This window comes from Notechis scutatus, chromosome 6, assembly GCF_049901735.1.
Source record: "Notechis scutatus isolate UNSWTSFEM ecotype Mainland chromosome 6, rNotScu1.2, whole genome shotgun sequence".
In the NCBI taxonomy this organism is placed as follows: Eukaryota; Metazoa; Chordata; class Lepidosauria; order Squamata; family Elapidae; genus Notechis; species Notechis scutatus.
Genome location: NC_142014.1, coordinates 57,282,508 through 57,295,127, shown reverse-complemented (window position 1 = coordinate 57,295,127; position 12,620 = coordinate 57,282,508). Strand labels below are relative to the sequence as shown.

Below are 12,620 nucleotides of genomic sequence, written 5' to 3'. Positions count from 1 at the left end.
GTTCAGCTTATCAAACCATAATTCCCAAATGCTGTAGAATAGCTAAAGGTTGCATTAAAAGCAAATGAGTAAATTATTAACACAAACTAGGATCTTTTGTTAATCCAAAGTGAAAGCTTCTTCTATCTTCCTGGTCTTGCAGTACAAGTACATAACTTTTTTTTTTTTTATTACCTAGCCTTCTCTTCCAAGAGAATACTTCTTTCAGTTGTTGAATGAGGGGAAAAACTTCTCATGACAAGACAACAGAAGGCTTTTGTCTCAGAGTCTGAGAGATTTTTCAGTATGTCTGGAAACTGCTTCTGCTTTGTTCTCCTCAATGTTTCTCTTCCATGTTCAGCTCTTAATATTATACTTCCTACAACAGTGCACCTTAAAACTTAGATGTTGCTACAAAACTAGTCTCTGCCACAGGTCTTATGTTCAGAGGAAGCAGGTTATAAAGTTATGCAATCAGATTGATCTAGTCCTCTCTTTCTGCTGCATGCCTTGCTAGATCAATACATTAGCTGCCTCAATTATTAGTATTTCAGCTTGTCCATGACAATATCACAGAAAACGAGTGCAACTGCTATGGGAAAAATGTAATTTGAAAAAAGAAAAAGGTTTGAAGATAATTGAAAAAAAACAACCCAAACAAATAAGAACCCCCACACTGAAACACATAACAGGAAATAAAATGACTGAGTGATTCTTTAGCAGGAATAATATGTGTTGATTTTTCATGAAGGAAATAATCACTAAGTCTGATAAATAACATACTGATCAGGAGTGGGCTGCTGCGGGTTTGCAGGGGTTTAGGATAGCCCTTAGCTAAGATTCTGTGCAGTTCAGAGAACCCCAAATCCCATTCCTAGATGGCTCAGCCCATCCCACCCCTTCCAGGAGTCCCCACGTCGCCTATTTTGGATGCAGGGAGCGCAGAGGCTTGGGGAGAGTGAAAAACGGGCCTTCGGAAGTTTGGGAAGGCCAGAAATGGGCCTATTTCTGGCTTCCAGAGAGCCTCCGGAGTTCAGGGAGGCTGTTTTTGCCCTCCCGGAGGCTCAAGGAAAGCCTCTGGAGCCTGAGGAGGGCAAAAATGCCACCCCTGCCATGGTGCAGGAGGCCAACTAGGCCATGTCCATCAGCAACCGGGCAGAGAACCTTTTGCTAAAATTTTTGAAGCCCACCCCTGATACTGAAAAGAAGCTGAAAATAGGTTAGATGAGATAGGACAGGATAGGGCTAACAGACTGAGTAGTATTTTTTTCTTCTCTGAATAAAGACAAGTGCCTCCATCCATCAATACAAATTCTTCCCTTGAATCCAAAATGAATTCAAATCCTGGAGAAAAATTGGAAGAATCTTGCTTCTTCCAAAAAATGGGAACCTTTTTAGACCCTAGAGGTGATGCCTTCTCCAAGCCATTTGACCTTGAGATAAGGATTACAGTGTGTCCCACACAAAGGTATTGCCTTTGATAGACCTGTATTTCTTATGTATGTATCAAGGTCAGTGGTAACTGTAGGTCAAAAAACTAATTTAGAAAAAAATAATCAATACAACTTGCGCAAGGGAACTATGCTGCAGAAGCAAATAGAGAATTAATAAAAATATCTTATTGAGTCACCATTCAATATTACTTGGTTATTCCTTTTTCTAAATAATTCCATATATCTAACTTAACTGCAAACAAAATCAATCTATCCATTCCAAACACATAATTCTCTCAAATGTACATCACAGAAATTTCTCACTCTAAGCTTGATCTTCCACTTCTTGTTAGTCTAACTGCTAATACTTCAAAAGAAAAGGAAACAACTGTGGTATTTACTGCCAAAAGGCTTAAAATATAATTTCTTCCACCAAGAGATTACATATAAAATTTTCTAAAATCACCAACTGGAAGTAATTGCATTTGTATAAATTGTCTATGAGGACATAACATTACATTCCTTACCTGTCCATGGAGAGCTGTGCCACCAGTGTAACATCTGTATTATCTGTAGCAAACTCATACTCATAGTGTAGAAAATATAGGTGAGTCCGATGAACGGTGAAACGCTCTCGCCGAAACTCATAACATAAGTCATCTTCATCCAGCTCGGATAGTTGTTTCTGTAGCTAATACACAAAAACACAAAAAGCTGCACAAAACTATAAGCAAGAGAATATTAATTAGAATCTTTTACTGAAGAACAAATATAAAATCAAGCATCTCATATGATATCATATCTACTCTGCATATGACCGCCTCCCAAACCATAAAGTCAGTTTGCAAGCCCTAAATGAAGAGCTACTTCATACCTTAGTGTGGGGTTCATAGAGGTCACTGATTTCTGTTTTTCTCTCCCTAAATAGTTGCCAGCCTCTTTTGGCAATGAGGTAACCAGGCAATTTGGATAAGCCCAGCCTGACAGTTTGGATGAGCCCAGACTCAAACCTTCCTGCAGCTGTTTAATTAAGTGCCTCAGAGAACAGATGCATGGGGACACTGATGTTAATTCCTGACAGCTCATCCTAAATTTTGTGGAGAAATTGAGCTACATGTTTTTTTTCAAAAAAAGTTTTTTTTTTTTATCTTTTACAAACATCTCTTTTGGTGAACAGTGTGATTCCAAATTTTTACATTTCCATACAAACATGACCATAATTACATATCTATCTTACATATTCAGATTCTTATTGTATCATTACATTTTCCATTTTCTAGAAATTTTCGGAAATATTCTTATGTTTTTCACATTTATTTTATCCATTTTAGTTCATATCTTAACTTATTGTTTTTTTTTAATTATACTCTTATCTTCTTTATAGAGTATCTTAAAATTCTTATTTCTTAATCTATATTCATTGTACTTTTATACTTTTATCTGTCATATTTGCTATTTCTTCTTATATTCTTATTTCATTATTCAATACATTTCATCTTAGTTTTAATAATTCCAAACATTTCCCCGTTTGAGTGCACCACCCTTTTGTCTTATACATCATTCAGTTTACTCCCCTTTAACTCATATTAAAAATTACCATAATATAATCATTTATAGTTATCACCTAAATACTACATATCACATATACATTTTAGGTTAGATTCCACATGATATTCTTTTCTTTATTCTAAGATATTTATTTTTTCAACTACATTAATCTTTTCAGCTAATTGTAGAAACTGATATTTGTCTTTTTAGTACAATTTTCATAGTTCATTTAACTATATTTTTAATTTCATTTAATGTAATTGACATTCTTATAATAATCCCACTGTTACATGTGTTCCAGTTAATTTAACAATGATTCTTAGAAAATAATCAAATAGAAAAGAAAAAAAAAAACATCAGTTCCAATCATTCCATTTTTTACAATCTATATTCTTATACCTCTTTATGTATTACCTTGTAGAATCCCTTTCTTATTCTCTGTCTCTAGGTCTTCTAGCCATGTAGTTTCTTTTCATTTTTTTGGCTTTCTATATCCCCTTCTTTTTTGATCCTTTCCCTTATTCCTCTTTTCCTCTATCTTTTTTATTTTCCCCCTCCATTTCTGACTCCAATTTTTATCCCCCTCCCTCTTTTGAACTTTCTCCTGTAATTCCCTTTTCTGCTGTTTCCCTTTTCTTTGTTTGACTTTCCGAACAATTACCTCTTTAATTGTCCCCTCAGACCTCCAAGTTTTAATTTCCATGCTCCCCCCTCCCCGTTTCAGTGTTCATTGTGTCATTTGTTCATTGAGGCTGGCCTCTTCGTTAATCAACTCCTCCCCTTCTGGTTCTCCTTGTTCATCTTTGTTCTCCAACGACACCGTTTCTAGCATTTGTAAAACAATACTGCACAATTCCACTTTTCTCCATATCATTTCCCTTATACTTCTTAAGTCCAATTTTATTTCCAAACCCTATTCTGCCATTTTTGTGCACCTCTTTTAATTTTAATTTTTCTTTTACCTCTTTCTTCAGTATTTAAGTCCAGTCCAGTTGTCCAGTAGTTAATTTAAACCAGCTTCTAACCATCCACTTCTGTTAAATCCTGTTTCAAGTTTCCAGGGTCAAAATAGTCAAATGTTCATATTTTTTTATTGTTAAGTTCCTTCTGTTGAGTTTTCAATTTTTCTCAGTCACCTAGTATTCCCAGGGTTCAGACTTCTTTATTCTTCCTTTATAGTATAGTAATTTCACATTTCAGGGTTTCTAACTTATTGTTTCATGGTTCCTCTTACTTTGTATCAAGTTCCAGTTTTTAGGGAACCAAATACTCTGAAATTTTTCCTTTATCATTAGGTGGCACTCTCTGTTATATCCAAGTTCCACCTTTTCTTTTCAATTTCCTTTCCCTTTTAGGACTTTTAAGTTTGAAAAATCCAATAAGTCCAATTATTGCATATTTTTTCTTTTTGGCACATTCAAGTTCAGCTTTTAAGTATGCCTATTTAGTGCCAATTATATAATTTAGTATAATCCAATTTACAGAGATATTTTCTTCTAGCTTCCTCTTTCAATTTAATTCTTTTACAGTTCAAAGCACTTTCATTTATGTCCTAATTTTTTCTCCCCACTCTTTCTGGTCGCTGCTTTTCCAATCTTTTTTTTTTTTAAGTCTCTTTAAAGTTTTAAATCCAGGGTACCTTATGTTCAGATATTGCGTTTGATTTGCCTGGCCTACACACTGTCCGCTTCTTCACTGCTCCTGCATGATCTTTGTCCCGGATAGCTCTCCTTCTTCAGGGTGGCTTCTTTAGCCACTGTTGCAGGCCATCTTCGGGGGGAGTTTACCTAACCAAGGAGGGGAGATGTGGCTCCCCTTGACCCAACAGGCAGTCTCCCCCTTCTTCTCACCCCTCCAAGGTGGTTCTAGCCCCGTTCAGAGCCCTCTAACAGATACAACATGGATTGAAGCCACGCACAATCGTGGTCTTCGGTCCGTCCTTGAAGGAAACGCAACCGGAAGTCAAATTGAGCTACAGGTTGTATGGTCCACCCTGCAGTCCTAAATGAATGTTCTAACTCTCAGTGTAAGGATTACAGCATCCAGATTTCCTCATGATAGGACTATCATGCTGTTTGGCCCAGACACCAAAATGTCTTGTGTAGTTCTGAGTGTGAGCCACCATTGGCAGTTTACCAGATGCCTCTACTACCAATCTTACTGATTGTCTCCTCCATTTGCATGCCATATTTTATGAGATTCAATTGAAGCCAATCTATGGCCATTTCATTTAAGCTTGAGACAGCAAAGCTCTAATATGGGGTTGACTGTGACTTCTATGGCATAAAGAAGAAAATCTGGCTGCAGCAATGGACAAAAAACGTGGAAGAGAGACAGATAAATATGTTCTCTTTAGGCCTCCTCCTCTAAACTCACATAGAAATAGGTATATCACCAAGTAAAATATTGGAACAAACATTTGTGAAAATATTTTGCAGACACCATCATTATTCAGTTATCTAAAATATAAATTACAGGATGTGTGATAAAGAAATCATAGCACCTCTAAGCATTATTAAAGCAACAAAAAGGTTGATCAAATTCTTATAATGTGCTAAGAAGGTGAAACTACCTATTTTAGAACTGCTGGACTTTGTGGGAAGAGAGAGGTGGTACATGATGCGAATCTCTACAGGAACAGTGCATTGCTGTGATGGAAAAACATTCTCCTTCATAGCAGCATCCAGGAGGAAAGTCCCCCAGGGCTCCTTGCTAAGAGCAGCATTTTATATTTCTCAGACATTGAAAGGTGTGAAAATAAAAGGGCAAGTACGCCACAAGAATTTAGAAAGCTGTTGCATTCCAGGTTGGACTTCTACCCATCTCAGAAAGCATTTTTTACCTTGTTCCCATCCCTCCAAATAGAATAGATCTTAGCATTTCCCTCACACCATGACTGATGGGGCAGCAACGAGAAGGGAACTAAAATTGCTTCTGAATCAAGTAACCATACTCAGGGATTCCAAACCCTTATCTCTGCAAATACCTTCAATTATTTGCCACACTAGCCAGGAATAATGGGTGTTATGATCAAACATAATCTAGGGACCAAATGCTGAAAATTACTGTGTTAGGATGTGAAATATACATTCACAGTCAAGTTGACACATACATGCATATACTCGTGTACACATTCACATGTCACCAAAGCAATTTCCAGTCTTGCAATAGAATCCTAAGCATCCTCTTAGTGGTTCCATCTAATTTTGTTCTCCATTTCATAGAGTTTTAATTTGATTATCTATATCCTATCTTTTCATCCAAATCTACGAACAACCGGACTGCAACAATATATCACCTTTTACAAAAACCCTGGCCTTCAGGGTTGTATCAAGTATGGACAGTTTTTAATATCATCATTTGGTTGGCGCCAAGAATTCTGTCCTCCATTATTTTAATGCTTCATAACAGCTGTTTAAAATAGTAACAGAAGCCAAACTACACCACAGTAATATAAGCTACAGCAATATTTTTTCCTGTTATCAATTGCCAAATCTAGAATTTTTTATCCCACCTCCACTACTAACCCACAAGCAAACTTCTGTAAGTTTCACATGATAGGGTCCTGATCTAAACTACAGTCTAAGGCACGGGTGTCAAACTAGCCACATCACATTTCATGACATTTTCCCAGAGCTGGGGTGGGTGTTGCCTATGCGTGACACACAAGGCCCACAGGCTATCAGTTTCACACCCCTGGTCTAAAGCAACTCCTCTCTCAATAAATCCCCATTACTTTTTAAGTAATTTTGTAAATTAGAATTTATTCAATTGGTTTTCAAAAATTGTGTTTAGTCTGAGCAACTATTCTCCTTTTCTAAATCTATCAAAATAACTTCTGATGAGATACAGCAAAGTTTCCTTTGATGGCCAATTGATATCTTTGAATGAAAACGAGTCTTCTACTTTCTCACACAGATTTGATGTTTTATGTTTTCCAACTGGTATGTGAGAACTATCATTGTAATTACTTTTTTCATTTTTAATTAGATATTTCAAGAATTTAGATAGTGTTTAATGAGCCCTTTGAAACTAATAAATAAAACCATTTGATATCAGTAACAAATGGCACATTTATGAATATTTTTGTTTTTACAATAATTCTAGCCCCTGTGTTTTTAAAATTAATTCTGAATAGCCAATTCTGTTACAGGCTGTTCTTACTTAATGACTCATGTTTAATGTCTGAAGTTACAACAGCATTCGTAACTATCTTTAGAACAGGTGTTTGCACTTAGAACTGGCGCTGGACTATTCCCTTGGTCACATTCAGGTGCTTTACAACTGGTGGGTGTTCAAGACTGTTGTAGTGTCCCATAATCTCCATTTGCATGCTTCACAGTCAGCTTCTGAAGAGTGGGGAAGTTGGCAAAGTCACAGTCGTGATGTTTCGCATGCTGTTTCATTTTGTGACAGAGTTGCCTGTCCCAACCGTGGTTAGTAACTGAAGACTATTGTACTTTTCTTCTTTCTCATTGACTACTTCAGTCATCTTCTAAGCTTCTACTCACAAGGAATGACTTATTAAGAGGTACCATAAAGGTTATAAATAGCGTCAAAACTCTAACAGTTGCAGTTTTTAAGCTCAAACACTAATTTTGGATTGTTCTCCCACTCTTGTTTTGCTTATCATTGCGAGAGCAAACTCATCAACTTAAATTTCAGCATAGTTATCACTAAAAATGATCACAACCTAATTCATTTTATTTTCTCTACAGTATAGATAATATCAACATTTTAAATAAACTCAGAAATTGCTACATGAATTATCTTAATTTTCTTTCAATTTCTTTTCTTGGAAAGCTTTTTAACATCTCTTATCAATCCAAGTCATCAGGCTAAGTAGGTGTAGTTAAAAAGCTGAAACTAGCTATTGTATAACTGCATCATTGTTTTAAGATATCACATATCACAATATCTTCTTTTTCCAATTTCACGAATACCCAGGTTATATGTTTATACTTGCAAAACAGCAATTATCTAAGTACTGTAGTCACAAAATGATTTTTAGATTACTTCAAACTTCTAAACTCATAATAACTTAGTTATGGATTATGGAACAATGTTATGAAATTAATTATTTATCTACTATAGAAAAACGGTGCAAAATACCTGTCCACTTTATATTTATTCCTTACTATATTAACTACAACTTAAGAAAAGTATTGGAAAGGAGCTATATTATATGTGTGTGTGCATTTCTCCCTCTTCTCCTCTCCATCTTTGAATATGATCACTAATTCTACACTTGTAACAATGCCCTGTCCTCCAGATAGTGGCCCAAAATGCTTCTTTGTCACTGCAATGCTGTATTAATGCCTGAACTCAATTATATGCATGTATATTTTTTTCATCAAAAATATCTCAGTTGTAGAATATATGTACCTAAACATACTCATGTTGTTATAAATGAAATCCAGTTAAGAGAAATGCAAAAAAACAACAACAACCACCCCACTATTAGAGAATGGAATGTTCTTTTTTAATTACTGCCTGACATTATTATTCTAAATGAAACTGTGGCCAAGCTCTTTTTATATGTACTTTGTCTGGAAATTGGTAGAATTGCTTGAAACTACATAATCTGGTCTTGTGGATCACATTTGGCCAACATTCTGCTCATGGGTTCTCTTATTCAGTTAAAAACAGAGTCTTCCATCTGACCACAGGCAACAGTAAAAAGAACCTTGCTTGCTTAACAGTAATAGCACAAATAAATACTTACAAGTAGGACTACTATCCTAAGATAATCCTATCCTTATCCCTATTGTATCCTATCCTGTTGTTATATTCATTTATAACAACATCTTATATTCTATCCTATCCTAAACTAGAAATGACTAGTTTGCATGTGGTGTTTGCTGTACATTCTGAGATTAAATTATAATATATGACCCCTGGGAATTAGATAAAGTTATGTAAATCAGAAATCTTGGTCCCTGTTGCTCAGTTTACCCGTTGCTTTGCTTTTACTATTTATTTTACAGCTTTTACAGTTCATTTATAATAGGTTTATTTATTTTCTGTTGGCAACTTGCTCAAGATACTTGGAAAAACTTCTGCAGTTTGAAAGCTGCCCACAGGACCTTGTGAACTCTTGGACTTGTGAAAAAGCCTATCTCTTCCTTGAAGAGATCTGTGAATGGATTATTTTTAGCTCAATGCTTTAGTTTTCTTCTAGTAAGTTCAAGATCTTGAGTATTAGGCTATGATACTGTTAGGATCCAAATCAGGTCACTATGCTACAAAGAATTTGAAAGTCTTTCTATTAAATTGTAAGGGCCACCAAATTAAATAGAAGCACCTTTCCTATTTTCTGAGAAATTTCTTCACACTTTCTAAGGCAGGAGTGTCAAACTCAATTACATTGAAGGCTGCATCATGATTGTGTTTGACCTTGGGAGGCCAAGGTGGACTTGGCCAGTGTGGGCATGGCCAGCTTGATGTCAGATGTGTCGGGGGTGCCTTTGGTGGCCTGAGCGCTCTACCAGAGAAAATGGGCTCCCGAGCTCCATTTCCAGCTGTGATGGCCTCCTGCAACCCTCTGCCAGCGAAAACTGAGCTCAGGGAAGAGCGCATGTGGCCCTCCCGAGCTCTGTTTTCACTGGCAGAGGCACCATGGGCCTTTCCTTTGCTGTTTCCAAGGTGGCCTCACAGGCCAGATCGAAGTACCCTGCAGACCGGCTCTGGCCCCTGGGCCTTGAGTTTGACACCCCTGTTCTAAGGACCACAAATTGTTTTTCTCTTTGCAACATTTGGGTAGTAAATTTACTTTTGATTAAGCATAAAGGATGAAATGTTAGTCTTTTTTTGCAATCATTCTTTCTGAATAGTTTAAAGAAATCCCAGGCTATTTCTTTTAAGCATCTGGATATGCACCTGTAAGCATTTTGGATTACAGACTAAGACTGCAAGGCTAAATTGTAAATATTATTATTTTAATTAACATGCTTCTTATTTGAGCTGTATGAGCAAAGTTCGTGATACTTCAATATCAGTATTGTTAATTCAAAAAATGGAAGATGGATTCTTAAGTATCAAGAAACAAGCAGGTAATCATGCACTTTGGGGGAAAAAGATAATGAATATTTGCCTTTTAGTGTATCATACTTCAACACACTTAACAGTTATCATTGCATACTTCACACTGAGAGCTAGATTTTTTAAAATCTCAGATACGACTCTTAATTGCTATTCATTCTGTTCAAAAAGAACCTTACATCTTCTTTATCCCAAAGAACAATAATACACATCATCTTTCCAGGAATCACAATATGATCTGTGGAATGATGTATGCAACTAATTTGTATGCATAACACACCTATGTTTTATAATTATGTGATTCTCTATGGCTAGCAAACTGACAGGATTTGAACGTTATCCATCCATCCATCCATCCATCCATCCATCCACATATTCATTTAGAATTATTCTCTCTAGATGAATTTTACTCTAAAGTTCTGCATATTGTATACAGCTTTTCATCTTATAAACTTGCAGGAAGCAATGATCCCAGGAGCTGAAAACTCAAGCTGCTCTTATGTTGTTTTCACTACAGAAATATTTGAAGTTTAAGGTGTCCACCTGCACAAAGGCTTTCCAGTTGAACACTCTTTTTTTTTTCAAGTATCAAATAATTTGTTTTTTTTTTAATGTAAATGGAACCTAATTTAGGGAAGTAAAGTTTATTCCTGACCTACCAAATTATAGAAGTGTCCATTATTCTTCCTCTACAGCAGAATTCCTCAATCTGGCACTCTGCAAATTTGCTGTGACTGCAACCCTCAGTATTTGCAGTCACATTAATGTTACAGTTCCACCATGTCTGACTACTGTAGTTTAACATGATCCTGTCTTTTATGAGCATGACTATTATGGATTCCAGTAGCAGACCTTTATTTTGTGAGGCAAAATTGATTCATACAAAAATGATAGGATTCTCAAATCTTATGCCCAGATTTAATGAATATGTCAATTGTGACCATACCTATGGCAAGAAGATTTAGCTACAGTAGCTCATGTCTTCAATGCTTCCTGGCTAGACTACTGCAGTATACTGCAGTATATTTGCTTGAAGATTACTTGAAAACTGAACTCAGAAATATGATAGCCTGCTGACACACTGGCTCTCATCATTGGGAACATGTAATACTAGTTCTGTAGGCTCTGCATGGGTTATTGATTGGTTACTAACTACAATTTAAGGTGCTGATATTGACCTATATGGTGTTTTATAGCTTGGTGCCTAGATATTTACAGGGGCATCTCTTCCAACCGTTATTGGCTTGGTTAGTTAGGGAGTTAGAGAGTTATAGTTAGGGAGGAACATTTTCAAGAGGTTCAGAAGGCTAAAGCAAGAAGGCTCTGCTTTTAATGCTGGTATTCTTGGATTTCCAGAAAATGCTTAAAATGTAATTGTTGGAGGGCCTTTGCTTTAGTGGACACCTGATACCATCTTATTTTCTTTTGCTTTTTGTGGTTTTATGTAGGCTTTGATGTAATTATTGCTATTATGATTCTGATTAGTTTTAATCTAAACACAGAAGTTTTAATTTTTGCTTTATATATACTATTAGATGAGAAAATTTGTTTTGATTGCATTACAGTAGTAATGTAATTAACAAATAATACATCTTTAACAGTTATATAGAAGATATTTGTTTGGAGGCATGATAATTCTCATATCTGAGACTTAGCCTGAAGCTGCATCTCTTAAAATTTTCTCTGATATGATTACAGATAATCACTTTATTCTTAATTATAATGTTACATGAAGTTCCAAACTGTTATCAATCAACAGAATGGGTACACAGAAGAACATGCTGAAAATTGTCTTAATAGATTTGTTTTCCACAGGGGCTCTCCACAGGGGTGAAAAAAAATGTTTGCCCATATATGTTTATCATCTAATATTCATTTATTTAATTTCAATTAGTAATTACTAGCTCTGATTTCTAAAAGTGTTGCTGGGGTCATACTAAAAATACATACAAATATCTATAAAATCTTAGATTTAAAATATTTACAAATAATTTTACAGAAGAGACATTTTAGAAGCAGGATGCATACATACAACATTGTCGGGCTGATACACAATTATTTAGTGTTCTTCCAAGTAGTGAAGTAGTTATTCTCAATTTAACTCAAAGCTCTGCTTTTATTTTCTTCTGTTGACAGATTATTTAATTGCTTCGGTTCAATTCTGACAATCACCTAAATACGAAGGAAGTCAGAGAATTAAACTGGCCTCAGTGACATTGTCCAGACTTGGACTTTGGGGCAAGATACTACCTAGCATTTTGTGTTGTATGCTTTGGAGGTACCCAACATACTTCCAAGAAAGAAAAAGAAACAAACACAAGTGATGAATGAACAAATACAAGCAATCAGTTCCTTTTCTACACTTATATTCCTGGCTGTTATTTTGGGAAGTTTATGATTGGAGCATAGTCAAGAAAAGCAATCTTGTGAAGAAAGGCAGTCTTCGTGCTAATGATCGCCAGTTTCTTGGTGGGCCCTTCTCAAAGATCTCAGTTTTGATAAATGAATCTTGTTTATCAATCACTTCTTCCATAAAAGTATTATCTAATATTGATAATTTTTCACATATTTTCTTAAAAATTATTTGGTAAATCTCAACATATTCCACTTTACAGATTC

The 12,620-nt window shown here is 35.7% G+C and overlaps 1 protein-coding gene across 2 annotated transcripts in view; it reads right to left on the bottom strand.

Moving 5' to 3' along the window:
* LARGE1 (LARGE xylosyl- and glucuronyltransferase 1) overlaps positions 1-12,620 on the bottom strand; it is a 360,189-nt gene that overhangs the window by 31,227 nt on the left and 316,342 nt on the right. For both annotated transcript variants that reach the window (XM_026694958.2, XM_087968395.1), the window contains one exon: positions 1,940-2,103. In XM_026694958.2, the coding sequence (XP_026550743.1) occupies positions 1,940-2,103 (164 nt within the window). The remainder of the gene's footprint in view (positions 1-1,939; positions 2,104-12,620) is intronic.